Source organism: Apus apus, chromosome 8 (genome assembly GCF_020740795.1).
Source record: "Apus apus isolate bApuApu2 chromosome 8, bApuApu2.pri.cur, whole genome shotgun sequence".
NCBI classification, from domain to species: domain Eukaryota; kingdom Metazoa; phylum Chordata; class Aves; order Apodiformes; family Apodidae; genus Apus; species Apus apus.
In genome coordinates this window covers 16,195,515-16,207,062 of record NC_067289.1, presented here as the reverse complement: position 1 = coordinate 16,207,062, position 11,548 = coordinate 16,195,515, and the positions used below count along the sequence as shown (strand labels likewise).

General features: G+C 59.2%; 2 protein-coding genes across 2 annotated transcripts; one reads left to right on the top strand and one right to left on the bottom strand.

Moving 5' to 3' along the window:
* Positions 1-4,562: 4,562 nt before the first annotated feature.
* LOC127387792 (uncharacterized) lies at positions 4,563-7,724 on the bottom strand. Its single transcript, XM_051626566.1, has 7 exons — positions 7,503-7,724; positions 7,122-7,243; positions 6,921-7,042; positions 6,227-6,372; positions 5,934-6,018; positions 5,263-5,311; positions 4,563-4,603 (listed from the first exon to the last, which is right to left on the bottom strand). The coding sequence occupies exons 1-7, from the start codon at positions 7,574-7,576 to the stop codon at positions 4,563-4,565; spliced, it is 639 nt and encodes a 212-aa protein (XP_051482526.1). The 5' UTR covers positions 7,577-7,724.
* A 780-nt stretch (positions 7,725-8,504) lies between these two features.
* On the top strand, positions 8,505-11,196 carry SLC51A (solute carrier family 51 subunit alpha). Its single transcript, XM_051626838.1, has 9 exons — positions 8,505-8,680; positions 8,884-8,978; positions 9,328-9,482; positions 9,590-9,663; positions 9,739-9,897; positions 10,031-10,142; positions 10,261-10,407; positions 10,589-10,694; positions 10,814-11,196. Exons 1-9 carry the CDS (start codon positions 8,646-8,648, stop codon positions 10,948-10,950), a joined length of 1,020 nt encoding a protein of 339 aa, XP_051482798.1. The 5' UTR covers positions 8,505-8,645; the 3' UTR covers positions 10,951-11,196.
* Positions 11,197-11,548: the final 352 nt, after the last annotated feature.

Genomic DNA, 11,548 nt, shown 5'->3' with positions numbered 1-11,548 from the left:
TGGAGAAGGGTATAACTGTCCCAGCTCTTGGAACCAAGAAATAAGCAGCCCCGTGCCTTGGCTAAACTGCTGACCTTCCCATCCCTGCCAGTCTGCCCTGTGACAGGCTGCCTCCCTGGGCAGAAGGCAGATGGTGGGCCATGCAGAGCCACAGCCTTGCCTGTCTCTCTGTTTCTACGGGCATCCTTTGGGACCCACGCACAACAGGGCTGGGCCCTGTGAAGAACTGGTCATCAGGGCCCATTTCCAGCACCAGCCTCTCCTTTAGCCCTGCTTGGCTCACTCTGTCCACAAGAACTGCCCCGGGGGCTGCAGAGCCCACTGTGCCCGTACAGACACCCACCCTGGCTCCTTCCTTGGCTGGGTGCAATTGTGGGTTTTGTTCCATGTGATCAATCCCCTCTGGAGAAAACACCTTTCTTTGCCTGTGCACATCCCAGTGGCTTTTATGGCTTCATCCATATGTGAATTCCGAGGTTTTATTTATTACCTCATGATGCAAAAGGGGCAAAGGGGTGCATGGTGATGTGCACCTCTCTGGGGGAACTGGTGCTGCCCCAGCCCTCTTCTCACCACTGGAGACTGGGGGTGAAACACCTTGTCCCTGTGCTTCATTCGTCAGCAGGGACTTGAGGGAGGAGGGGAGACCCAGGAGAGAAGCTGGGCAGGGCTGAGCATTGCTTTGCTGTCAACAAGCAAGAGCCTGTGATGCTGGGCTCCTGCCACCCTCTGACTTGGCTCCCTGCACCTCACAGGGTGCTGTGCCCACAGGGGTGGATGCCAGCCAGGTGGACAAAGCCACATGCACCTAGGCATCTGTGTCTCAAGTATGGACACACACACAGCTCCACACATACACCCTGATCCACATTCACACCCTACATGGGCACCCGCAGTATGTGGCCACATGTCTCTAGGCATGTCCACCCATCCCTCCTCCTGCTTGCCTGCCCAAACAAGAGGGAGCAGGCAGTGGGGTGGGAGTGCTTGCCCAGCACCCTGGCATGGATCCGGCACTGGTGGAGGCAACAGGAAGGGAGGGGAGGTGTTTTTCTTGGTTCCCACTGAGCTGCATTTGGAATGCTTTCCACCTCACTTCTGCAGTGGGGGGCAGCATTGCTCGGGGACAGCCTTGACCTGCTGAAGAAGACCCTCTGAGGGCTGAAGGCTTTGATCCGGTAAGAAGGATGGCTCCCTGTGCCTAACCCATGGCCATTCTGGGTGTCCCCGTGTGGTGGCCAAGGCTGGTGGGTGGATGTCTTGGAGCTGAGAGGGCTCGGGGCCATCAGGGGAGCAACACCCCCCCTTCCACAAACACGACGAGTCTCTGCTGGGTCTCTGGGTTGGTCTGAGGCAGGGCTTTGTAAAAACCTCAGCATCTTCACCTGCGAGCTTCTTGCAAGAGACAGACGAGTATGAAAATAAAACTCTCAACCAAAAAAAATGCCCGCAGCCCACGCTGAGTGTGTTTTTTCCTCATAGTTCTCTAAAAGCAAACACCAGTAGTGACGTACAATATTTTAGGTGGCCGTGGCAGAAAAAAGCTCCTCTGTTTTTCAAACAAGGTGCCTTTTCATTCAGAGGTTGGCGGTGGCTCTAAGAAACCAGTGGTGTTTCACCGGGACACCTGCTGGAAATACAGACGTTGCCTTGTGGCAGCAAAACGCTTCTTTGCTTCCGAACCCTGGGAGCAGGGAGGAAGTGGCGCCTGCGGGTGTTGACTGTGACATTTCCTCAGGATCCCCCTGGCTGGGTTGGGGTCTGCCGGCCGTTTGTTTGTTGTCCCCTTTGAAGGAGACAAAGCCCCCACCATGCTGAGCCCCACGGCTTGGTCGCTTCCGCACTGGCTGAGCGCAGCACCGTCGGATGTGGGGCTGCTGGGAGGAAAAGCAAACAGAAAGGAGCCCAGAAGGGCTGGGCAGAAGACAGGGGTGTTATCAGGTGCCTCATCTGTGAGGCTCTGTTCAAAAGGGAGAAAGCCAGAACCATCAAAGCTGCTCTGATGGCCTCAGTCCAGGTAGGAGAAGGGTTTCATCTAGCTTCTGATGAGCTTCTTCCTGCTCATGGTGGGCTCACCTTCCTCCCAGGCCAGGGACAAGCCCCATCCTCCTTCTCTTCTTCAGCTGGAAGACAGACCCTCAGGGTGACAGTAACAGGATACTGGGCACTGTGAAGGGCAGCACCCTGCCCTGGGCATCCCCTTTAGTCAGCTTTGGGACTAGGGGGACCCTTGAGCAGGAGCAGCTGGGCACTGGTTTGGAAGCGTGATTGAGGCCACAGCTCTGGTGATAAGCAAGCCTGCAAGGACGAGCTCTTCTGCTCCTGGGGGCATACCCACCCCAGCTCACCACAATTTATATACACTACATAAAATCCTATGCAGTATATAAAGTCACATACCTCTTTATAGGTGCATGTGTACACATTATGTATGCCTTTCCCATGAAAAAAAAGATGGTCAAACAGTCCCAGCAGTCTTGGGAAGAGGCATTTTGCTGACATGAATTGCAGAGCTGGACTGCTGAGGGCCTGCAAGCAGGTTCCCTGGATGGACATGGTGATGCTCCTGGTTGTGCCAATGTCTCACTTCTCTCCCCAGCCTGGCTCATCACGGGAGCCTGACTGAGGTAGCAGCACCTGTGATGGCACCCAGACCCGTGCAGGGAGAGGGCAGGCAGATCCCTGGGGTGTCACCAGAGCTGTGTTCAGAAGCCAGCCCCATGGCCACAGCTGGCCATTGTTTCTGAGAGCTGGGCTGGTGGGGAGTGGGGCACGGGGAGGGATTTTGCCCATGCACTCTCTGCACCACTTCTGCCTCCCGAGAGGGCGAGGGAGGGGTGACGAGGCATCTGGGGGCTGGCTTTTCCGTGAAGTGACGTGCTGCCCTGGTTAGCAAAAATCCCCACCTCTCCCTTGCACTCCCGCGTGGGGGGGATGGGTGACACAGCCCTCCCTATGGGTGACACCCACAGGTGCTGCACACCTCCAGTCTCGCCCCACCATTGCTGCCCCATGGCCACCCCACTGACGTGTCCCATTGCCCAAGGCTGTGCAGGGGGCTCTGGGCTGAGGAAGGAGCTCACTTGGTGTGATAAGTGGGAATGATCCTTACCCCCTGGTGCTGGGAGAAGGGGGATTTTCCCTGTCCAGGAAGGGAAGGTGAGGCCAGCAGGAGTCTTACCCTGTCAAGCCTCTCTGAGGACAGTGTGTCTCCCAGTGACCTTGAGGCAGAGGCTGGAGGCAGCCGGTTGGCTCTGGGCGCAGTGTGTCCTCATCTGAAATGCCAGCTCGGTCTATAAATAACACCTGGCACAGGTCTCTCCATGGGCATCAGAGCGATGAGAGGCTGAACCCTCACTGCCCTTGTGCTGCAGGGCTCTTGCCCTATTTTACAGGTCTGAAAATTGAGGCATGATAGGGTCCCTGAACCTGCCTTGCTCAGAGCCAGTGATGCAGCCCTGCACCTTTTGTAGGGCACTGGAAGGTCTTTTCCAGTGGCAGAGGGACTGCTTCCCACTGTGAAAGGGGAGGATTTGAGGGGGTCTGATGCTTTGCCAGCAGATGGTACACACTGTGTACCATCCCAGCTGGGGAGCCACTCCCTGCCCAGAGAAGGGGACTTGCAGCCTCACCTCCCTGCAGCAGCCCCCCTGCCCTCCTTGCTCACTGCTTCACTGCTCCCTCCCAGCCATATCTCCCAGGGATGGTGGCTCCCACCCCACCAGCTGCTCCCCAGGGCAATCAATGGGGAGCACATGGGCCTTATCTGCGGGTCAGCCATGGGCAGGGCTCCCTGCCATCCCTATCAGCAGGGTGAGGGGAGCCAGCCCCATCTCTGCTGTGCAGGGCCAAGGCCAGGGGGCATTGTCATGGCCCCAAGTTGCCCATTGCAGGGGAATGCTCGAGGGGCCTGGGACCCCACTCCAGCTGAGGCAGTTGTACTGGGTGGTTGGGTGTTGTGGTGAGGTGTGTGAGAAGGCAGATGGTGGCAGCAGCCTGGTGTGACCACCAGCAGGATTCGAACCCCCATCCACTTCCACCAAACTCCCAGCCACTCTTTTGGGGGGGGGGCAGGTGGGGCAGGTGGGCTGGGAAAGGTTTTCCTGTCCCTTTCACAAGCCTGGTTGACCTTCAAGTTTTGTTTCTCTTGAGTTGTGCCAACCCTCCTGCTTCCAGTGGCTCAGCAGGGTGCTGCCGGAACACCAGCAGGGTGGGGATGCCACCTCTCCCCTAAACCTCTGGTGTGGGGGGTACCAGGGTCATCTGTGGTCATGCAGAGCATAGGCATCCCTATGGTGAGGGGCCCATGGATTGTGGTTTCCCCCAGCACTGTGTGCCAGGTATCTCCTTGCTCTCAGGGTGCTGGTCATGCCTGGCACAAAGACCAGGCAGAGTGAGGGATGACCCTTGGGAAAGGGAGTGTCTTGGCTGCTCTGCGCCCCTGAGCAAGGTCTGTCCCTCTATGTCTTGGGACAGCAGTGACCACGGATTGCCAAAAGCTTGGGATGAAGACTTTTATTGTCCACTTATCTGGCTAGAACACAGTCTGAGCTGTGAGGTTCTCACTCCTCAACCCCCTCACTGTCCGCCATGACTTCAGGCTCTGGATGGGAGAAAAGTGTGGGTAGGAATGCATTTTGGACTCCTACAGCTCCTACTAGGGCTTTGAGCAGGGATTTTCCTTCCACGTCCTGGCCATGGGAAGGCTGGTGAGCCCTCCATGCCCAGGGGGTAGTCAGCCCCTCTGACCGTAACCACAGAGAATTAGGGACTGGTGGAAAACTGGCTAAAAACCTGTGCAAATATTTGCACTTTGAGTGCTTTTCCAAGTATTGGGGAACGCTGACAAAGCAGCCGCGTGGGCGATGCCTGCATGCCAGAAGGGTCTGCTTGGCTTTTTCTTTTGGGCCGGGTTTCAAACAGTTTTGCTTAAAATAAAAAAGCTAACCAAGAAAACAGGGAGATCAGCCACTGCTGGCCCCTCCAGCAGCTCCTGGGGCAGAACAGCCACCCTGATGCCGAGGGGATCTGGAGCCTTCAAACTGCCCCTGCTGGGTGCTTGTAGGTGCTTGGCTCCTATATCTGTGCTCCATTTTTATTCTCTGCTGAAGGGGTTTTGGGCAGGGAAGGGGCTCCCTGTGCCCAGTGCTTCTCTGCCCTGGAGCATCCTGGGAGTCTGGAGCTGATATTGTTCTGGTGGGGCTTTCCTGGAACCTTGTGTGCTGCCCCCCATGCCATCCAGCCCATCCAGGGGATGCTCACCTGCTTTTGGCTCCTTCCTGTCTTTCCAGCTTTCAGCCATGGCAGCAGCCTGTGTGGAGAAGGGTGCCCATGGAACCTGGTGGCCCCTGAACCACACATCCCAAACATGGACAGGGGCTGGAATAAGGGGAGAAGATGGGGGGGCCCTGTGCTATCCCATCCCACTGCTTTTCCCCTCTCTGCATCCATCTCCGCCACCTCCCCGGGCAAGTCAGAGAAAGCAAGTTGCAGGCATGTCCCATTCTGCTGGCACAGGGAGGGCTCAGGGCCATGGGCTGCAGAAGTAAGAGTCCTCCATGTCCCTGTGGGCAGCTCTGGGGTCGTGACTCCCAGCCCTGCAGCACACTGTTCACAGCAGGATGGTGTGATGGATGTGTCCTGGTCCCATGCTGGGTGGACTTGGGCACAGCGATGGGGCTGGGGGCTTGGTGAAGGTGGAGGTGAGTCAGTGCTGCTGGGTGTCATTTTTTCATCCAGCAGCAAGAGGGGAAGGAGGGGGCGGAATATGTGCAGTGATGGAGCTCCCTGTGCATGCATGTGTGTGCATGGTTGGACCAGCTCATGCAGAGCATTGACATGTGGGGCTGCCCCCCTGCTCTGGGCTTGAGGTCCAGCCATGTCCTGCATCCCCCTCCTGGGTTGGCAGGATGCTCCATGCCCCGCAGCTGTACCTGGCACCTTGTGATGTTCTGTGCTTGGAGGACACAGGGTTCAATCAGGCTGAAGTAGACAGTGGCAAGGAGGGTCATCATGATGCTGGAGCATTTTGTCAGGGACAAACAGTCACAGGTGTGCTGGGCAGGGGGACCACCATGTGCCTCCATACAGTGGTCACCCATGGGTGGTGCTGGCCCTGGGGCTACATGCAGGCAAGGGAATAGGCTCCTGCACGTGACAGCCTGGGTGCTGCAGCATGTGCATGTGGGTTCCGGGGCAGGGCTCTGCCTCCCCAGGCCAAGGATACATGCAGATCATCGCTGTGATGATGGACCACTTGGGGACAAGCACTGGGTAGATGAGGCAGGACAGCAGGACCATCGTGACATAGCCTGCAGTGACCATCTTGAAGAAGCAGGCGCAGCAGATGTAGGAGCTGACGTGTTCCTTCAGCTGTAGGTAATGCTAGTGAAACTGGTGCAGCACAGGGGTGCTGGGTGCAGGGAGCCCCTAGGTCCCATGCACCCCATGGGGCTGGGAGCACCCAGGGCTGTGGACACCCTCCGTACAGTGCTGCATGCAGGGACTGTGCTTGTGCAAGGCAGGGGGGAGTGTGTCTGTGTGTGCAAGGGGGGTGCCCAGGGCTGGGTGTGCAGCATGTGGGATGTATGGGCAGGGGCATGAGGTGCAACATGGAGAGCTGCGTGTGCTGAGCAGGGCTGGGGGCAGGGGATGGTGTGTGGGGCTGCAGGGAGAAGGGCTGGGTGTGCAAGGGGTAATGTATAGGGATGGATGTATAGGAGCTGAGCATGCAAGCTAGAGCTTATGGGGTGCAGCATGCCAAGTTAGGTGTGGGGGAACAGTGTATGGGGCAGGATGGGGGAGTATATAGGGTGTGGGGACAGGGGAACAGGGCTTAGTTAATGGGGTGGTGGGGTGGGCTGGGTGTGTGTGGACATGCACAAAAGCCCCAGGTTCCCAGGGTGCCCTGCATCCCTCACCTCCACGGAGCAGTTGCAGTCAGGGTAGCAGAGGAAGAGAGGCTGACTGCGATGGTGGCACCCAGATGGGCAGCGCCCTCTCACTGTGCTGCAGAGCTTCAGCCTGTCCTCACGGGCCATCGCTGCAGGAGACACGTGGGGAGACTGTCCCCTCCAGCCTCACCCCGTCATGGAGCAACCCCTGTTCCCCTGTCACCCCACCTAGCTGGAGGAGCTCCACATTGTCTGCACTGAGCAGGACCAAGCTGATGAGAACCAGGAAGAAGATGATGGTGGTGACACTGGGGACCAGTAGAGTGCTGTGCAGAGCCAGCCAGCTGAACCTGCCGTGGGGAAGATGGGGAGAATGGGGCTGGGGTCAGGGCCTGGGGCTGCCGTGGCTGAGGTGGAGAGCAGGCAGAGAGCCTTGGGATGCTCAGTCCCAGGGGCTGCTGGAGTGGGGTGGTGGGGAAGAGGACACAGATCCAGACCGTTTGAGCTGATGCCTGGCTGCAACATCTCCAGAACACTGGTGTGAAACAGCAGGACTGCTGCCGGATGTTCCCGGGATGGGGCTCAGCCCACGGCTATGGGAAGACTTACAGGAAGAAGATGAAGATGACCAGTGAGCTCAGGTAAATGATGTTGCTGAAACAAAGGAGGATGTGAAGCTCCATGATTGGCTGGGCAGCTGCAGGTCTCAGGCTTCACAGGACAGATGGCATCCGGCTCCCATGGCAGCCACAGTAAAACAAATCCCTGCATTCCATTCCCATGGCAACCACAGCACCCCCCTATCCCATTCCAATAGCAAGTGCAGCATTCCTCCCATCCCCTCCACCCTGTATTCCATTCCCATGACAACTGCAGCATCCTGCTCCCACAGCAGGGTGCAGGGGACACATTTGGGGTGCAGGGGACACTCTGGTTTCAGCAGGAGCCCACTGCCGAGGGGGGAAAGGATGGGGGGGTTGAAGGTCTCAGGAATCCAGTACAAACCAGTGCTCATTTTCCTTGGGGTGCTGGGAAGACACTGCAGGCATCTAGGACCCATGAGGATGCTGGGATACATCTAGGACAAGGATGCACTGCTCCCTATGACCAGTGTCCTGCGCTCAGTGCGACCCCGCCAGCATCCTCCTGCCCAAGCCCGGGGTCTGCTTCTGTCCCAAGGAGCCGGGTGCTGCTCTGGGCGCGGAGCGTTGGGCCAGCCCTGCCCTCTAGTGTCGTGGGAGCCCCTCTCAGCAGGGCTCAGCCACCTGCCGAGCCGTGCGGGGTCTGGCGGGCCCCCCAAAGCCCCACAGCATCACCTCCCACCCGGCCGCTGCTGCGGAGGGGACACGAGGGCGCGTTCCGGACCCGGCCCGACGGCACCATGGGGACCCCGGGCACCGCCAGCCCCTCTCCGGGCTGGCCAGAGGGTGCGGGCAGTGTCACCCCAGCACGGCTGCCCTGCTCCCCGGGCTCTGGGGACGCGCAGGCGCGACAGCGCGGGTGACAATGGCCATCCCGGGTCGATAACCGGGCGGCCGAGGCTCTCGGCAGGGCCGGGACGCGGGACACGCCAATGGGCAGCGGCGGGAGCGGGAGGGGAGCGCTGGAGGCTGCTGGTTAAACAAGAACAAGGCGCGGCGGCCTCCCCGGTCCTGCCCTGAGGACTCTGACCCCGCGGGCAGGCGAGGGAGCCGAGGCAGGGCCCGGCAGCCCCACAGCCGCGGGGACGGAGCCGGGGAGGAGCAGAGCAGGATGGAGCCCACCCTGGAGCTGGCAGATGATCCCAGGTAGGTGCCAGGGATCCCTGTGTCAATGTGTAGCTTGTCAAATCCAACTTTTTTGGAGCAGGATTTTAGGTTATTGCCTCTGCAAAGGAAGGGAGGCACTTAGGGGGTAAGGTGAGGCGGACAGGTGACCCCGGGGATCCTGCAGGGCTGGGTGCCCTCGTGTCCATGGTGGCCCCGTGCAGCACTCCCCTTCTTCTCTGCAGGTTCCCACGCCCATTGGTGGAGATGCTGATCAGGAACTTCAGCGTGCCAGCAGCCTGCTTCTCCCTGCCGCCCACCTCCCGGCAGCTGCTGCAGCGTAGGTCCAGGGGATTGGGGGGGGGGGGGTCCCTCCTCTTGCCCCTGGCAGGAGCAGGAGGGTAGGAAGCAGGCAGGGAGCAGCCCCGAGGAAGGGGGAAGCAGTGGAGTGCTGCCCAGCTCTGGTAGCCCTCCCTGCAAGGATGGAGGCAGTCCAGGGAGGGCCAGCACGAGGGCAGGTGACATGGGACACAGAAGCAGCAGGGCAGAAGCACCAGATCTGGCTCAGCCAGACACGCCAAGGGGCTTCCCAAACCTGTGGAGTGGTGGGCTGAGTATCAGCTCCCTGCCCTTGCGGCCCCAGGGGAGACAGGAGGGGATAGAGCTGGCTTCTCACCTCTCCCTGGCAGAGCTGGACATGGCCCAACTTGCCATCCTGGGCCTCGCCACCATCATGACACTGCTGTCGGTCGCAATCTTCGTGGAAGAGGCTTTTTACCTCACCCGCAAGATCCGCTGCCCCATCAAGATGAAGACCCTCCGCTGGAGCAGCTCAGCCCCCACAGTGAGCTGGGGTGTGGGGGGCATCACCCTGGGGACCCAGGGCTACCAAAGAGGTGCCAGCCCATAGGAGGGGGAAGCAGCACTGTGCCAAGCTTGTGTGTCCTCCAGGTTGTGTCTGTTGTCAGCTGCTTTGGGCTGTGGATCCCACGCTCCATGATGGTGGTGGAGATGGCTACCACGGCGTGAGTATCACCTGCCCCGGGGCTGGGGCACTGGGGAGCCCATGAGGCCTGACCTGCCCTCTTCCTCTTTCACAGGTACTTTGCTGTCTGCTTCTACCTCCTGATGCTGGTCATGGTGGAGGGCTTTGGGGGGAAGGAGGCAGTGCTCAGCACCCTGAAGGATGTGCCCATGGTGGTCAGCACTGGGCCCTGCTGCTGCTGCTGCCCCTGCCTGCCCCGAATGACCATGAGCAAGTGAGGGAAAGCTGGGGTAACCCCCTGTCCCTGGGGAGGGCTTTCGTCCCCTGCTTCTGCAGAAGTGGAAGAGAAGACCTTGGGCAGGAGCTTGGGGACCTCAGGGTGCTACTGGTCTCTGTTGCTGTGCCAGGAGAAAGCTTCAACTGATGATGCTGGGGACTTTCCAGTATGCCTTCTTCAGGGCAGTTGCTGTCTTCCTGGGACTGGTCCTGGCTGCCGATGGGAACTACAACCCTGCCGATGTGAGTGCCAGGGCATGGGGATGGGCACGTAGACATCCTGGACAAGGATGTCCACCAGCACCCCCCCTTGCCCAGCAGCTTAGCAGCCCAGGTGCATTTTCTCCATGTCCTTCCCCAGATTTCGGCAGAGAGCGTGGCCCTCTGGATCAACACTGTGGTCGGTGCCTCCACCCTCTTTGGGCTGTGGGCTCTGGGCATCCTCTTCCGGCAAGCTCGGCTGCACCTGACTGAGCAGAATATCAAGGCCAAGTTCCTCTGTTTCCAGGTGAGCTCTTGTCCTGCCTGGCTCCCCCTAGGTGAAGGGGACTCCTCTGGTGCAAACATGGTGAGGAGATGTGGGGGGAGATGGTGGGGCAGGAGCCAGTTCTGGCTGTGAGAGAGCGGGAAAGGCAAAGGACAGGAGCCTGGCAGCAGTGTGGCCCCACCACCTTGGCGGTTGGTTGCAGATCCTCCTTGTCCTGACGGCACTGCAGCCAGCCATCTTCAGCATCCTGGCCAACAATGGCAGCATCGCCTGCTCGCCGCCCTTCTCCTCCAAGGCCAGGTCGCAGCGTAAGTTGGGAGATGGGGAAGCAGCGCTGCCTGCTCCCAGAAAAGCCCCTCCATTGCACAGTGGGGTGTGGGAAATGGTCATGGTGGATGAAGGTGGCTTCAAATTATTCCTCTTCCAGAGATGAACATGCAGCTGCTGATCCCACAAACCTTCATCTTGGCCGTGGTGACACGGATGTACTACCGCAAGCAGGATGACAAGCCGGGCTACCAGCCTGTCAGCTTCCCACCCGAAGGCACCAACGTCAAGGCGTGAGCAGGAGGGAGCAAAGGGGGTGCTGAGGGTCAGAGCGAGGCAAGGGGCTGGTCTGCCCTCTACAGCCTTCTCCTCCTCTGGCCCTGGGGAGCTGCCGACAGCAGAGGAGGCAGAGGGGGAAAGGGCACCTTGAGGTGGGGTGAAAGGGTCTGAAACTTGAAGGCCACAAGCCAAAGGGATCCACGAAGCCACCTCCGGCCCAGGGGGCTCTTGTCTGGCACTGAATAAAGATAAATTTGTACTCAAGTCTTGTCTTGGTGATTGGCCTCTGATAATCTCCTGCCCGGGCTGGCAGATGAGGTGGGAGATGACTCCACACAGCAGGAGGACACAGTCCAACACAGCCCTGGCATGATGCTGTCATGGGGTGTCCAACACCAGCCATGACACTGACCTCTGGGTGCTGCTGGCCAGCGTCCAATGGTCAAGGCAATGCCAGGGCAGTGGTGTTTTCTTTGGAGACCCCTGTGTGGGTCTGGCTTGTCCCTGGGGCACATCCTGAGAAGAGAGAGAGCATCCACACCCCATCAGCCTGGGGTCATGGAACAGAAGGAGCCATTAAGCACCTTCATTACTGGCAATTAGTTAATGCTCCCTT

Coding starts and splice junctions, on each gene's coding strand:
- SLC51A (XM_051626838.1), top strand. CDS start 8,646: ATGGAGCCCACCCTGGAGCTGGCAGATGATCCCAG. Junction 9,664..9,738: donor GTGGAGATGGCTACCACGGC/GTGAGTATCACC, acceptor CCTCTTTCACAG/GTACTTTGCTGTCTGCTTCT. Junction 10,695..10,813: donor CTCCAAGGCCAGGTCGCAGC/GTAAGTTGGGAG, acceptor TTCCTCTTCCAG/AGATGAACATGCAGCTGCTG.
- LOC127387792 (XM_051626566.1), bottom strand. CDS start 7,576: ATGGAGCTTCACATCCTCCTTTGTTTCAGCAACATCATTTACCTGAGC. Junction 7,244..7,502: donor GTCATCTTCATCTTCTTCCT/GTAAGTCTTCCC, acceptor TCCCCACGGCAG/GTTCAGCTGGCTGGCTCTGC. Junction 7,043..7,121: donor TGTGGAGCTCCTCCAGCTAG/GTGGGGTGACAG, acceptor TGTCTCCTGCAG/CGATGGCCCGTGAGGACAGG.